Source organism: Nelumbo lutea, chromosome 6, assembly GCF_056320005.1.
Source record: "Nelumbo lutea isolate HS-2025 chromosome 6, American lotus-T2T, whole genome shotgun sequence".
Classification (NCBI taxonomy): Eukaryota; Viridiplantae; Streptophyta; class Magnoliopsida; order Proteales; family Nelumbonaceae; genus Nelumbo; species Nelumbo lutea.
This window is the reverse complement of record NC_142689.1, coordinates 19,658,807-19,676,018: the sequence shown is the minus strand read 5'-3', so window position 1 is coordinate 19,676,018 and position 17,212 is coordinate 19,658,807. Positions and strand designations below refer to the sequence as shown.

The window sequence follows — 17,212 nt, the reverse complement described above, 5'->3', positions numbered from 1 at the left end:
ATGAAGGAGTACCAGTGAATGAACTATCCATCTGTCGCAAAGCCCTACCATATGACTCCAAGTGGTCTCTGAAGTAATTCATTATATCTTCCTTAGGGTCAGAATTAGTAAGGTGGTCCCGGGTAGTACCAGCAACCTAAGTATCTTGGGTTGCCACATGTAATCATGCTCTGATACCATGTAATCATTCATGGAGAGAGAGACAGAAACGAGAGAGAGAGAAAGAGAAGAGAAGAAATGGGAAGATGGAAAAGAGGAGAAGAGGAAGATATGATTGAGAAACACAAAAAAACACTTCTAGCTGCCACCAGTTTAATTATTTATATTAACTTAACATAAAAGGAATGGGAGATTACAAGTATGCCCCTAATGGCACTCCCTAGTAACAAACTAATAAGAAAGAAAGAAACTAACTAGCTGACAACATCTTAAGCTGACAACACACTAACAGTAGCTGTAAAATAACAATTAAATAATCCTCACAACAGAACGATTGCAGCCTTGATAGTGTATGTTGATGACATAGTGATAACAGGCGACTGGAAGGTTGAAATTTAGAGACTAAAAGATTTCTTAGCCACTTAATTTGAGGTGAAGGATCTAGGTCCCCTTTGATATTTCCTTGGAATTGAAGTGGCCCGCTCTCAAAAGGGGATCTTCATTTCTCAAAGGAAATACATCTTAGATTTGTTACAGGATACAGGAAAACTATTGGTTAAGCCAATCGACTCTCCCATTGATCCAAATCACAGACTGAGTGACTGTTGTGGTGAAGTTGTCAAAGATGTAAAACAATTCTAGAGACTTGTGGGAAGGATCCTATATTTATCCATGACCAGGCCAGACATTGCTTATGTAGTAGGTGTTCTTAGTCAGTTCATGCATGCTCCTAAGACCACACACTTAGAAGCAGCAGAAAAAATGCTTAGATACCTAAAGAGATTTCCTAGAGAAGGTTTATTATACCATAAGAATGGTCATTTGAAGATTGAAGTATATAAAAATGCTGATTAGGCTGAATCAGTTGATCAAAAAAAGTCTACTAGTGGGTATTGTTCCTTTGTGGGAGGAAATCTAGTCACATGGAGAAGCAAGAAACAAAATGTGGTGGCTAGGTCTAGTGCTGAAGCTGAATATAGAGCAATGTCCCATGGGGTGGCTGAAGGTAATGTGGCTAAAAAATCTGTTGAGCGAACTAGGTTTTCCTGTTGATAGCCCTATGTCCTTGTATTGTGATAACAAGGCTGCCATTAATATTGCAGCCAACCCAGTTCTTCATGATAGAACTAGGCATATAGAGGTTGACAAACACTTCATTAGAGAGAAATTTGTTAATGGGGAAGTGTGCACCCCATAAGTGAGTTCCAAAGAGCAACTGGCAGATATATTTACAAAAGGCTTACATCACTCATGGCACGATGATTCATGTAACAAGTTGGGCATGATTGACATCTACGTCCCAACTTGAGGGGGAGTGTTGAATAACTTAGTTTATTTTAAGTTAGTGCCGCAAGGGCACCTTTGTAATTTCCCTTTTCTTTTTTTCTGTATGGTCATCCTAGTATAAATACTAAATAAACTGGCGCCGCCAGTTGACTTTTTGCCTCTCTCAATTCTGTTTCTCTTTTCTCTTTTATCTTTTCTCTCCTCTCTATTTTGGAATCACACCATCTCAGCACCAAGAAAACAACACAATCCACTATGGGTTCGAAACTTGATTCTGGATTAGAGGCAGATTTTCTAGTGAACAAGTCCAAGCCCAAGAAGGACTTGTCTTCAGTACAATGCTATGAATGCAAGGAGTATGGGCATGTCATCTCACACTGTCAAAAGAAAATTTTATGCACTTATTGTAAGCAACAAGGACATATAATACCTGAATTTCCCACTCGACCAACTAAGGAAAATAGTTCAGGTCCTAAGAAGAACCAACATAAGGCCTTCCAGACAACAATGGAAGGTGTAGATAAAGGGAATACGACTACTTCAGTATCCTCAACCATTTCCTTTGCGCTTTCAGCCATCGATTTCTCTGGTGAGTCACCCTATTATTGTTCCTCTCCTAGTCACCTATAGGTCACTAATTGCCTTGGAATTCGAAAGGACACTGGAGCCTTCTTCCACATCTTGTTTACTTACTACTACTCCCAGTTCTGAAGTTGTTTGCAAAATTAATTTATGGCATTTGTGGTATAGGCGACTTGGTCATTCCTATGTAAATAAACTAGTCGTTATTTCGTGATGGTCTTTTGTCTTCTGAAGTTACTTTTTTTATTAATGTTAATAAAGTTTGCATTTCTTGTTGCTTGAGTAAGAACCATGTAATACCTTTTCCTTTTACAACTGAGCATGCATTGGTTCCTTTTAAATTAGTACATAGTGATTGGGATATAAATATTTTGTTACTTTTATTGATGACTGTACTCGCTTTACCTAGATATATTTTTTTGAGAAACAAATCTGATGCTTTTCCCACCTTTAAATCTTTCTTAGCCAAGATAAAAAAATCAGCTGGATTCTAATATTTGGGTTCTTTGAGTAGAAAGCCTTATGTGCTGATTTCGGCCAAGCTTCTTGTGAAAGGAAGAGTAGAAAGTTGGGGATTTCAGCAAGAGACAGAGGAAAGGGAAGAAAAGAGAAGAAGGTCGACTAGGATAGATTGACATAACCCTAGCCGCCAACCCCTCATTCTATTTATAATTAACTTAAGTATGAGATATTACAAGGATGCCCTTAGTAGGGCGACAACTCAAACTAAGTAATTATAGCTCTTTAAAAAATAAAACTAATGGGCCCAAGGCCCAACAACATCTTAATTTAAAAGAAAATAAACTAAACACAAGTCGGCCCACTCAACACTCCCCCTCAAGTTGGGAGTAGATGTCATTCATCCCCAACTTGCGTAGATCATGCTCCAACTTATTCTTTGCAACGCCTTTTGTGAGGACATCAGCAAGCTGCAGATCAAAAGAAATGTATGGAAGACAAACTTCTCCAGAAGTTACCCTTTCTCTGATAAAATGTCTATCTACTTCAATGTGCTTAGTTCGGTCATGCTGGAATGGATTATGAGCAATATTAATTGCTGCCTAGTTATCGCAGTATAGCATCATAGGTTCTTCTGGCTGAACACCGATTTCTTCCAACAAAGAACGGATCCAGAGAAGTTCTGAAACTCCATGTGCCATGGCCCTATATTCGGCTTCTGCCTTGCCACAACTATTTGTTTTTTACTCTTCCATGAGACTAGGTTACCCCCAACTAGGGTGCACACTACTGAAGTTGATCTTCTGTCATCGAGACATCCTGCCCAGTCCGCATCTGTATAGGTCTCTAACTTGAGCTGTCCATGATCAGTAAACAATATGCCTCTACCTGGATGTCCCTTCAAATAAGCAAGGATCCTGTCAACTGCTTTCCAGTGCTGGTCTCGTGGAGCATGCATGTATTGGCTCACTACACTTACTGCATAGGAGATGTTTGGTCTTGTCATGCACAAGTATAGTAGCCGACCCACAAGTCTTTGGTACCTCCCAAGGTCCTTTACTGGTTCACCTTCTGATGCACTGATTCTATGGTTCTGATCAATGGGGGTGCTAGCTGCCTTTGTTCCAAGTTTCCATGTTTCTTGGAGAAGAAGGTCCAAGACATACTTCCTTTGAGAGATAAAAATTCCATGTTTCGATCTTGCAACTTCAATGCCTAAGAAGTATCTCAGTTCTCCAAGGTCCTTAATCTCAAATTCCTTATGCAGGTTCCTCTTCAGACTATCAATCTCACTCAGATCATTCCCAGTGACAACAATATCATCCACATAAACAATTATGATTGACACTAAGGATCCCCTGCGCTTCACAAACAAGGTGTGATCAAATTGAGTTTGAGTGTAGCCAAAAACAACCAGGGCCTTTCTGAATCTGTCGAACCATGCTCTAGGGGATTGTTTCAAGCCATATAGTGACTTCTTCAGCTTGCATACCTTTCCCTCTTTAGCATTATCATAAAAACTAGCTGAAAGATCCATATACACCTCTTCTTATAGATCCCCATTTAGGAAAGCATTCTTCACATCCAGTTGCAACAAGGGCCAAGAGTATGAGGCAGCAAGAGAAAAGAGTATCCGAACATAGGCCATCTTTGCAACTGGTGCAAAGGTCTCTAGATAATCAATGCCATAGGTCAGTGTGTATCCTTTTGCAACAAGTCTTGCCTTGTACCTCTCTATGCTTCCATCTGCCTTATACTTTACTGTGTAAACCCATCTGCATCCAACTGTCTCCTTGCCTTCTGGTAGGTCCACAATTTCCCATGTCTGATTCTTAATCAAAGCCTCCATCTCTTCTTGCATAGCTGCCTTCCACTCAGGTTTGGAGAGAGCCTCACTAACACCCTTGAGTATAGACACAGAATCAAGAGAAGAGAGAAGCACGGTAGGAAGGAGAAAGTCCACTATAGGATAAGTATTGTGATATGCAATGAGCAGTGCATTTCCTCTTCCCTTTTCTAAGGGCAATAGGGAGATCAAGGTTATCTGTAATAGTGTTAGTGGGACCAATGGGAACTGAAATAGTAGAGGGATCAAGAGGAATACCTGGATCTGTATCAGCCGAATCTAGAGTCTCCAAGGGATCAACAAGAAGTGGTGTGAGTTCTGCTGTAGTGGAATCAACCTCCTTATGAAGTCTTTGTCGTGAGTAATACTGTGAGATGGAACGCAAAGGGGGTGGCAAGGTAGGTGACATCGGATGGTTCTCAAGCACAGTAGTAGACACAGGAACTGGAACTGGGATAGGGATAGACTGCTAACTTACTTCCCCAAAACACTCCCCCTAAGAAGGATTCCTTGAGAAGAAGTATGTAGATTCGAAAAAGGTGATGTCCATAGTAGCAAACCAGTTCCCAGAGACTGGATCATAGCAGCGGTACCCTTTCTGATTCTCTGCATATCCAAGGAAGACACATTTCTTTGCCTTGGGATCAAGCTTCGAATGGTAAGACCAAGAATATACGCAAAGAAAACACACCCAAACACCCTTAGAGGAATATGAAACATCTCCCCCTGAGGAAAAAGAAGGCTGAATGGAGTGCTGAATCCAAGTATATGAGAAGGCATCCTGTTAATCAGATATACTGCCGTGAGAACAGCATCACCCCAAAAACGAACCGGAACTGTCGCTGTGATCATCATGCTTCTTGCCGTCTCAACAATGTGTCTGTTCTTTCTCTCTGCAACACCATTCTGCTGTGGATTATAGGAGCAGCTACTCTGATGGACAACACCATACTCCAACAGATATGAGGAAAGATGCCTCTCAAAATATTCCCTAGCATTGTCAGATCTAAACATCTTGATTCTAGTTCCAAACTGTGTTAATACCATCTGATGGAATTGCCTCACCAAGGATGGTACCTCATCACGTGATTTCATCAAGTAAATCCGGGAATATTGAGAGAAATCATCCACAAACAGGGGAAAATAGCAATAGCCGCCCATAGAGGGAACATGATAAGGGCCCCACACATCCGAATGAATAACATCAAAAGGAGAAGAACATCTTTTATTGCTCGGTTTAAAAGAGTGTCTACAATGCTTTCCAAGTTCACAACCTTCACACTTCAACCTTGACAGACTCACAGACTCAAACAGTTTTGGAAACAAAGAACTTAAAGAAGAAAAAGACAAATGACCCAGACGATTATGCCAAAGTATAATCCGATCCACAAGTTTTGACTCACTGTCCTTGCAAACATGATGACTTTGGTGAATTGGAAGAGTATCTAGGAGGTAGATTCCATTCACTTCACAACCACTCCCAATCGTCCTCGTTGAATCCAGATCCTGTAAAATACAATGTCCAGGAGGAAAAATTACTGATCAATTCAGATTCTTAGTCAAACTACTAACAAATAACAAGTTTGTGCTCAATCTAGGAACATGGAGGACAGAGGGTAAACAAATGGAATCATTAATCTTGACAGATCCCTTGCTAGCAATAGGAACATGGGATCCATCAGCTGTGGAGACCCTATCTCTGCCAGAACTGAGCTGGTAAGAGGAGAAAATGGTGGAGCAATGGGTCATGTGTTCTGAGACTCTAGAGTCTAATCCAAGGAGATCTCTCCTTACCTGAAGAAGAAACATAGTTTGCAGTGACATGTGGACTATCTGTGTGGGCAAGGGAGGTAGAGTGAGTTCCACCTGTGCTACCTGTACCTTGTTGTCTGGTTGCGGCTGAATTGGAACTAGCTGTCTCCCTTTGATTTAGAAGTAACCCAAACCTCTCAAGCTCGGCCCTACTGCAGTAGCTGCAACAGACTCCAAGGCAGTTGTAGTAGGGGGGGGGGGGGGGCGGAGTGTCACCAGTAACTGCCATATGTGCATTTCCTTTCTTATTCTTCAATCTGGTCGGCACAAGATGTGGGTGAAGCTTCCAACAAGTATCTCTTGTATGCTTTGGTTTCTTACAGTAGTCACAGACTAAGTCCCTTTTGTCTTCCTTCTTGTTCTCATTGCCATTTTGTTTAGGTTTCACAACACTTACCATAGCAGACTGATCAGACATGAGATTCTTCATCATTACATCCCTTCTACACTCCTCTCCTGACATAAATGCATATGCTTGGGAGAGAGTGACATTGTCCCTGGAAAGAAGATGTTGTCGTGCAATGTCATACTCAGGGTTAAGGCCAGCAAGGAATTCGAACACCCTATACTTCTCTAAGTGTCTTTGATAGGTGGTTGCATCCTTGGTGGTTTCCCAAGCAAAGGTCTCCAGATGGTCAATCTCCTGCCACAGGGTCTTAAGGACTGAAAAATAAGCTGCAACAAATCTATCTCCCTGCCTAGTAGCAATAATCTGATTTCTCAGTTGATAAGCCCTAGCAACATTCTCCTTCTGTGAATAGGTCTCTGCAACCCCATCCCATATCTCCTTAACAATGTTTGCCCATAAAAAGTTTTTACTTATATGTGGCAACATAGAATTACACAACCATGTCATTACCATATAATTTTCTTGCACCCACCGGGAGCTGCCAGTTTCGTGTTTTACCTCTTCACCAGTAATATACCCCATATAATTTTCTTGCACCAACCATGTCATTACTTGGGACCATTCCAAGTAATGTGTACCATCCAACCTAACTGTAGTAATGGTTCCGGCTCCGAAGGGGTCTCCAGCACCTCCTCCCACTGGTCCCATTTCATTCCCAGGCTTATATTCAACTCTGTGTCCCTCCATGTGTCTCAAAGAGGTACAGAAAACAGCTAAAAAATGCAACAAGAATAAATAGAATACCTTCTGGAACCAACGACACTCCTTTGGTGTCCTGGACTTTCTTCCCATGAAAGATTCCTTTTCGGTGGGATGGGGAGAAGAGAGAGAAGAAGTAACCGCCCTCTCTAGAGGCCTCCAAACCACATGGAACTTGAATCGCCCCTTACAAAAAACACAGAGGAACCCTAAAAAAATAGGGCGCCACTACCTAGGTCAAAATTGAAGAGTCCAACAAAATCAGGACTCTTCCCCTTTCTCCAACTTTTCCTGATTCTGATGAGAAACCCTAAACCAGCTACAGGGCATACAGATCCATCAAGAAAATCCAAAAACTGGGCTTACCTGAAAGCTTCGATAAGCCTCTTAAATATCCATGCAGTCGGCCGATCTAGGGCTGCAGGAACGAATCTCTTCAAGAACCTTCAACCTGCTCTGATACCAAGTAGAAAGGCTTATGTGCTGATTTCGGCCAAGCTTCTTGTGAAAGGAAGAGTAGAAAGTTGGGGATTTCAGCAAGAGACAGAGGAAAGGGAAGAAAAGAGAAGAAGGTCGACTAGGATAGATTGACATAACCCTAGCTGCCAACCCCTCATTCTATTTATAATTAAGTATGAGATATTACAAGGATGCCCTTAGTAGGGCGACAACTCAAACTAAGTAATTACAGCTCTTTAAAAAATAAAACTAATGGACCCAAGGCCCAACGACATCTTAATTTAAAAGAAAATAAACTAAACACAAGTCGGCCCACTCAACAGTTCAGACTCAAGGGGTGAATACTTTCATGGATATTTTCAAAGCTTCTTGAGAGATGGTGGAATTCAGTCACAGAGATCTTGTCCCGGCACTCCACAACAAAGTAGAGTGGCAGAACGCAAGAACATACACATTTTGAGCATTGTACGGACCCTACTTCATGAGTCACATGCTTCTACTTCCTTCTGGGTGGAGGCGGCCAACACTGCTTTGTACCTTATTAACCTTCTTTCTTCATCTATTTTACATAATACCTCTCCTTTTCAAAACCTGTTTCATCGTTCACCTGACTTTTTTGTTCATGTTTTTGGTTGTGTTTTGTTCATCTTCCACCCCACGAGAGCACAAAGCTCACTCCACTATCAGCAATGTGTGCATTTGTAGGATATAGCCCTGACCATAAGGATTTCCTCTACTATGACCCTCAGTCTCATCAGGTTCGTGTATCCTGTAATGTCATTTTCCTTGGAAAATATTTCTTTTTATGCTCGCATTGCTAAACTACCTACTACTTCCATTTGGTGCTTCATTCTTTGACTTTGCAGGCTCTTCAAATTCAGCTCCTTCTATTCCAGAATTGCTCCGTGTCTTTTTTAGGAAGAGGCTAGCTGCTCCAAATCCTATAGCTCCACCCTCCTCACCACTATAAGCTGGTCCACCTTCTCCATCCACAAGTTCCTCTGCTCCTGATCCTATAAGTACACCTGCACTTGTTCTTGATCCCCCCATCCTCTAATCCCCCCTTACGTCGTTCCTCTCGTGTTTCTGATAGGCCCCCAGTTAACCTTACATATGCTAGGAGAAAGAAAAGGCAACATAAGGGGGAGATGATTAGACATGGGGCATTTATGGAGGAGGCTAGAAGGGAATAGGAAGAGTCTTGGGGCATTTATAGCTATGTCAGTTATGAATAAGAAGAATTTTTGGGCATTTATAACTAGGCCAGCTGGGCATTTATAGAGGGATTCAGTTATGCTATCAGAAGAGTATAAGAAGGGGCTTTGGGGGATGGGGGTGGTATGTTTTTCTTTGAGTAAAGAATATTGTGAGTGTTTGGGAGAGCCGACGGTCTCTCGAAGAACCGACCAACTGTTAATGTTTTCTGCTGAATGAATACTAGTTTCTTTTGTTGATGTTCGAGTGTGTGAACACTGCTGTAAGTCTGTGAACTGCGTGTCAAATTTCTGGGTCATATCAGTGGTATCAGAGCACGTCTTTCCTCGGCCATGGTGACAGCTAAGGAAGTAGGCATCACAGGTGGAGGGTTTCGAAGAATGCCTGTCTTCTCTGCATTCTGGATTTCGTTTGGAGATGGATGGCTTACGCAATGAGTTTCAGCGACTCGATCCAGATAAGGTAGCTGCTGGAATTTCAAAGATCTCGTCCCTGGAGAACTTGGTACAATCTCTGGAAAAAGGCGTTCAAGATCTGGTGAGACGTTTTGATCTGTTGCTTCATCAACAGACCTTGTCAGCTCCTTTGTCTACAACTAATAATGCTCCTCCTGTATCCGCATCAAGTCATGTGGCTGACAAAGGGAAGAGTGCAGCTTTCCCGATGTCTCCTTCAATGTCAGTGCCGGAACATATTTCTTATTCACTTCTTCGGAAGTTGGAGTTGCCTATTTTTGATGGGGAAAATCCAATCGGCTGGCTTTTTTGCATGGAGAGCTATTTTGAGATTAATGGCTTGCTTCCGGCGGAACATCTGCGGGCGGCAGTGGTCTGTTTAGAGAGTGATGCATTGGCATGGTATTATTGGGAGGATGGTCGGCGACCTTTTCGTGGTTGGACAGAATTCAAAGAGCTCCTCCTTGAACGTTTTCGACCGACTCAGGAGGGTAATTTACAGGAGCAGCTCTTCTTGTTACATCAGTCTTCTACTATTAAGGAATATCGTCACCAATTCGAGGTGCTCTTTGCTCCCTTACGAGACCTGCCGGTAATCAGTCCAAATAAGAGCAAGTGTTTTGGGCTGATAGAAAACTCCAGTTATTGGGATGAATCAGAGTCCCGATGTAGGGATTATAATGAGCACTTGGCAACACTGACATCAGCCAAAGAACTAAGTTTTGCTGGAAAACTCTGCACTAATACAAAAAGAGGCTGCTGGGTTGGAGGACGAGGCTTCAATTCTACAGGTGGTTTTAGTTGGAAATGGTCTGACAATGCAACACATTGGAATGAGTCCATCTCCCCTGGGCACCATTTCACTCCAATTGCTCCAATTCATCATGCAAAGGCATTAATCTAATCAATACCTGTACATCGGTGACTAATGGCCAGCCAACCCTTGTGGGTGAGAGATGCAACAACTCTCGTGAGTTCATCTGTATGCTTGGTATAGAGAACAAATGCTACCACCTACGCCGCCACAAGGAGTATCTTATCATCCTTGCAACTGTTAGTGGGATGATCCTTTGCACAACTTTGGCTGTTGTAATTTGGTTGCTTGCATACAGGAGGAGCAAGAGGCGCAGAAGGTCTCGCAAAGCATCTAATCCATCAACATCTGCATCAGTTACCCCATCATGGAAAGTCTTCAGCAATGAGGAACTGAGGCCAATTACAAAGAATTTCAGTGAAGGTAAACATCTTGTTGGAAATGCCAAGACTGGTGGCACATATAGTGGGCTTTTACCTGATGGAACAAGGGTAGTAGTCAAGAGATTGAAAAGGTCTAGCTTTCAAAGAAAGAAGGAATTTTATTCAGAGACTGGAAGAGTTGCAAAGCTCCATTATCCTACTGCTGTGCGCGGTGTGCGTCCATCCACTATGCCTGGAGTTCCTGGTTGGAAGTGCTTACTCATTGGCAGGACCTGCCTGATTTTGAAGATTCTTGGGAGCCTTTTGACTTACTTCGAGACCAATTTCCTCATTTTAACCTCGAGGACAAGGTTAGACTTTGGGCGGCGGGTAATGATAGGCCCCCAGTTAACCTTACGTATGCTAGGAGAAAGAAAAGGCAGCATAAAGGGGAGATGATTAGACATGAGGCATTTATGGAGGAGGTCAGAAGTGAATAGGAAGAGTCTTGGGGCATTTATAACTATGTCAGTTATGAATAAGAAGAGTTTTTGAGCATTTATAACTAGGCCAGCTGGGCATTTATAGAGGGAGTCAGTTACGCTATCAGAAGAGTATAAGAAGGGGCTTTGGGGGATGGGGGTGGAATGTTTTTCTTTGAGTAAAGAATATTGTGAGTGTTTGGGAGAGCTGGCGGTCTCTCGAAGAACCAACCAACTGTTAATGTTTTCTGCTGAATGAATACTAGTTTCTTTTGTTGATGTTCGAGTGTGTGAGCGCTGCTGTAAGTCTGTGAACTGCGTGTAAAATTTCTGGGTCATCAGTTTCTTGCCCTCTTGGTTGCTATGGTTTTCCCTCAAACCATAGCTCCTTCTCTGCTGTTTTGTCTACCATAGATATTCCCACATCACACCAGAAGGCTATAGCTGTTCCACATTGGAAAGAAGCTTTTGATATTGAGCTCCAAGCTTTTATTGATAATGACACATGGGGCATGGTTCCCGCCCCTCTAGATGCCTCTCTTATTGGAAGAAAATGGGTGTATTTAGTGAAACTTAATTCTGATGGGAGCCTTGATAGATATAAGGTTCATTTGGTGGCACAAGGATATAAGTAGGAGTATGGCATAAATTACAAGGAGATGTTTGCTCCTGTAGCTAAAATGACTACAATTTGTCTATTGTGGGCTATCTCTACATCTAAAAATTGGGACATCCACCAGATGGATGTCATAAATGCATCCGTACATGGGGATCTCAAGGAAACTGTCTATATGAAACCTCCACCAAGATACATAACACATAAAACATATATAAGATAACATTTTAGAGTGTGTGACTCAAGAGAACACACCCTTGTTTGAACTGAGTTCAAATTATATTGTATAGGACCTAGGTGTTGAAAGGTAGAAAAGATGTGGCTTGTTTTATTTATTTATTTTTCATTCTTCTCTTTGCTCCTATTACTGTTTTTTTTACCTTCTATTTTTTGATGGGTTGAAAAGAATTTGTGTGTGTGTATATATTCTTTTTTTCTTTAATTAATCTTTTACTATAAGAAAATCAATTCTTTGTAAAAATACGAACACGAACTTATGGTGTGCATCCTATGTGGAATATATATGATAAATGTGTCGAGTGCAATAGAATTATTCATTATTGGCAGAGATCTAGATGGGCATATTTTCAAGCGAAAGAACTAAAAGAACCAAATTCAGCATTTAGCTTCAACAACTCACCAGGATATTCATTTGAAGAACTAGCTAGGAAGAGACTTACCTAAATTTCAAGCTTTGATCAAGACGATGAAAAGAGTTACTAAATTTCACCATCTACATCATCCATCTCCTCAAGGATAACATATTTTGCAGCTGCATTAGAATTTAGTAGCATTGCTTCACCATTTTCATTTGTATGGCCCTTCTGTAGCTTTTGGTATCTGTAAATGAGCAATAACATAAAGAAACACATCAGATAAACCCAAATTTCACCATCATCATCTAAGCCTTACCCCAACTATAAGGGGTTTTGGCTACATGAATCCAGTTTTACAATTCTATCCTTTTTAGTGTCATATCCAAATTTGACAGTAATCAGAAACCAAATTTGAAAGCAGTTATTCCTAGATATCAACCAAATACATGGTTGAACAATAACCAGAAATATCAAAGTGATATAAGAAATTAAATAGATAGTGCTATCATTTTTTTACATGCTCTTTTTACAATGATGAATTATTTACCATAGTAAGACTTCCATAACTAAAGTGATACCATATAAGCTCCATAAAATTCAAAAAAATAAATTGCCTTTACAAGTTTCAAAATTTCCAGGATTGGATAGCCTTCAAAAATTGAGATTCACATGACAAATGGTGGGAACTTAAGTGTTAACTTTCAAATGCTACAGAGTCAGATGCATCATCATAATTGCAATGTAAGTTGACACATAATTGCATAATTACCATGTCAATTATGTAATATGCATAATTATATAATATAAACATAATAATATTAACTATATGCATATATTCAAAACATATAATTATGTTCTGCATATATGTATTTTTTTTATTTAGTCAATATTTTTATAATAAAAATTAAGATTTGAGGCTAAAAAGTCCGTTTTTGGGCAAAAATAGTGGGGTACCTTGGATGCGTAGATTGTGAAAAGTTGCCCAAAATAAAAAATAAAAAATAAAAAATAAATATTACCCAATTGGGCAACCAATCACAAAGCTATGACCTCTAGAAGTTAGGATATAAGTTAAAAAATGAATAAAAATCATCCAATTTGTTGAATTTGGGATCAGTTCACCGGTTCACCAATTAGATCGGTTAGTTGGCCAATTTTGACTGGTTTTTATCACCCTCAATAGGGCATGACTGAATTGGCAGGTCAGTCGATTCACAGTTTTTGTAGTCAGACCAGCTGGTCCTGTCCAGTTCTCTAAATACTAGGTACAGACTGCATCTCTCCCCACCTCAAATCCTTTAACCATATCCAGTCTTTTAGCCTTCTCAATGAACTGACTAAAGATATCAAGTACTAGGGTGAAAAGCAAAAGGGATAGAAGACACCCTTGCTTAAGTCCCCAACTAGCATTGAAGTAACCGTTTGGTTCCCCATTTATAAATGTCTTTGGATTCTATAACATCTTCTGAAAGGGGGAAAACTTGAAATTATTTGTTGACAACTTACTTGTACCAGTTGAATAAACTCACACCAATCATGATTGTAAGCAGTCCAATCCCTTTCAACCAGGTAAACTGATCATGGAAGTAAAACACTGCCACCTGACATGTTACAAAGAAAATATGAAGATTCAGTCTTCATCAAAAGTGAAAGCATATTAAGTGATTACAAGCGCAATGGTAGAAGAAAGAAATGAAATTAAATAATTGTAAGGTTTTTATCACCCTCAAGGGGAATTCGTCCAAACCAGGGGTATACTTAGGATTGATCTGCTTCTTATGTTACCTTGGTTCAATACTCCCTAACAAGAAAGAGATTGAAGGTGCCACCAATAGAATTAGAGAAGAATGGATAAGGGGAGCATCTGGAGTCATGTAATAGGAAAATATTACTTAAGCTAGAAAGATATTTTATAAAACGGTTGTAAGGTCAGCCCTGCTGTATGGAACAACGTATTTGGCAGTCAAAAAACATGTCCAAAAAATAAATGTAAAAGAAATGTGAAAGCTGAGATGGATGAGTGGGGAAACTTGTAAGGACAGAATCAGAAAAAAAAAATCATTCAAATGATCCTATGAGTAGACTTATTAGATGATAAAATGGGGGTAAGTAGACTAATATGGTTTAGTCACATACATAAAAGTCCATCTACAGAACTCATAAGAAGAAGTGATCTGTTATAGCCTTACAGGTTGAAGGGACCGCAAAAGACATGGTTGGAGTAGTAGAAAATGATTAAAGGGCTCATAATTTAACAATGGATATGGCACTAAACAGAATGGAATGGTGAAACAGGATTTGTGTAGCCAACTTATATGGCTATATAGTTAGGACAAGGCTTCTATAATGATGATGATTTGTTAGAAACCCTTACCAGAATAATATTTATTTCAGTTACTAGAGACCTATTTAGAAACTTTATTAAGTTTATTTTCCATCATGTGTAGGTTAAAGAGCCATTTTTATGGGTTAATTAACTTAAGTCAAATTTAGCTATACCATTTTATGCTTCTACTGTACAAATGGTAAAATTTGTTGTATTCAGTACTAAAATTGTAAATATGGATTAAGAATGAGATAAAAAGAAGTGATTTGTTACAAGTTGAAGGGGATAGAAGGGCAAAGGATAGACCCAAAAAAGGACATGGGTAGAAGTAGTAAGAAATAATTTATGCGCCAATAATTTAACAATAGATATGGCATTAAACAGCGGGGACTAGCAAAACAAGATTTATGTAGCAGACCCCCATATAATTGGGATAAGGCTTGGACGATGATGATGATTAAGAATGAGGTAAAATCAACTTTGTTGTATATTTAAGTGTTTAGTATATATGTTTAAATTTTTGACAGATTTCTGAAAAAACAGAAATGGTCTTACCATTTATGCTATGATTCACAATATGATTCAATTCAATATCATTTCATTCAACAGATATTAGGGTTCAAATCCTTCAAACAAATTGACAACCCAAGGTTACTTGATAGAGGAAAGTTTAGGAGAACCTGAAGTGATGCACTTTTAAAGGTTTAGTAGGGATCTTACTATGGAGGTGCAACATGGTTGGTTTTGTTTTTGAAAACAAAAACAACTGCATTGTCAGCAAAGTTAATGTAATTTTGCTGATGTGGCAGTTGATTTTGTTTTCAAACACCCCCTATGTTGTTGATTTGAGATTCATTCATTGACTTCCTCATCTGTATATTTTTGTTTGGGAAGTGCCTTAGGATATTTTGTATTTCTTATTTATTTTTATGGCTTCTCCACATTGTTCTTTGATTTCCTATAACCCCCCAAATCCTTGGTGTATTGTTGATAAAATTTTATGCATTTCAAAGAGGCTATCTAAGAGGGAAGAGGGGGTTTCCATTGATAGCAGATGTTTATTCTGAAGCTTTTCAATTGTTTGTTAGAGAGAGAGAGAGAGAGAGAGCTAATAAAAAACAGTATATTATCTTGAATGGATATTTGTGGTACCTCCGTACCTATTGTATACAACAAAAGCAGTAGTATCGTGTTACAATCACAGAAAAGGAGAAAGCTGGTTTTATTCTCATAGTGGAATGAAAACAAGAACTATGTTTGAGAAGACTTTATGATAGAAAAATGGGTTGGTGTCTTCCAACTACAGAGGTTTTAACACTATTTATTAATGTCCCAAAAACAAATTTTATACCTTTGCATTCCAGCATACATTCACCATAAAATGCATGCTTGGCACTGCTTGAAAGAGTAAGTGAATAGTGAATACTAGTCAAGGTGAGATGGGTGGAATTACAACCTGGCCTCAACAATATGCTGGTCACCTAAGAAGAGCCTTTTAAAGTACATAGTTCAAGTAGATGTTGCATAACTCAGACAACTACAGAACCTGATAATCAAAGTTAACAAATAGCTGGCATAACAAGTAAATTTATTGCAATTTTTATGGGTATAATTTTACTATGATTTCCATTACTGAGCCTAATGATCCAGTAGTCTAGATGGTCACTTGGCACCCCTCCAAATAAGAGGTGCAGGAGCAAACCCGCTGAACTCCCGGCTCTATGTGGCATGGCCAGTGGGGCTCATGTGCACCCTGCTCTGCCCTATCCCTGATTCCCCCTGTAATGTGTAGTATGTAATACCAAAAAAGATCATGTTATTATCAAATTAAGACTTCTTCCTTGGCAGTGATACGAAAAGGAAAAAATATAAGATTCCTAGGAAAATCATATTGAGTTTTCTATTGAGTTACTGTAACAGATTGAAATAGAATCCAACAAATCAAGCATAACAACCATGAAACACATTTACATAACCACTCTTCCGGTCCTTCTGCCCTAAGAATGTAATGAAACATTATTATGTTGTCAATTTGCAGTGCTCTAATAAGAAATTCAAAGTAGTAAACAAGAAGTTCTAAAAGGTCAGATTGATATATAAAATGTGTATGCATGCAAAGAAGAAGATTGACAAAATTGTACCAGAATAGTGACAGCTTCCTTGACAACTCCTGCTATTGTCACAGTTACTGCACTGGTTACTGATACAAGAATATATTCTGTTAAAACCTACAAAAGGAAGAAAGGAAAATCAACATATAAGACATCAAAAGAAAAGAACAATGTAAATAATCTGTATAGATGATGAGACAATGCTTTTTAGAAATTATATAAATCCTTAATCAATTTCCAGTAATGAAAAAAGCTAGGGTTCCACCAGTAGGATTTATCACAGTTGGTAGAGAATATAAAACCAAATTATTACCATGAAAAAAGCTAGGGTTCCACCAAAAAGCATTAGCAAGCAACTTCGAAAAACATGCCATGAATTATTGAAGTAGTTGTTCCTTTTGAATTCATCCCATGGGTCCATTATAAGAGAGAGAATAAAAGTTGCTACTGCCATTATTGGAGCCACATGGCTCATAAAAATAATCGGATCCTTTAAACCTGAAAGAATTCAAACAGACATAAT

General features: G+C 39.4%; 1 protein-coding gene across 2 annotated transcripts in view; it reads right to left on the bottom strand.

Moving 5' to 3' along the window:
* Nucleotides 1-17,212, bottom strand: part of LOC148847763 (Nucleotide/sugar transporter family protein) — a 62,490-nt gene that overhangs the window by 23,817 nt on the left and 21,461 nt on the right. For both annotated transcript variants that reach the window (XM_088948315.1, XM_088948316.1), the window contains exons 9-12: nt 17,003-17,187; nt 16,720-16,806; nt 13,759-13,853; nt 12,337-12,496 (exon numbers count right to left, since the gene is read on the bottom strand). In XM_088948315.1, the coding sequence (XP_088804441.1) occupies nt 12,376-12,496; nt 13,759-13,853; nt 16,720-16,806; nt 17,003-17,187 (488 nt within the window). In that variant the 3' untranslated portion in view covers nt 12,337-12,375. The remainder of the gene's footprint in view (nt 1-12,336; nt 12,497-13,758; nt 13,854-16,719; nt 16,807-17,002; nt 17,188-17,212) is intronic.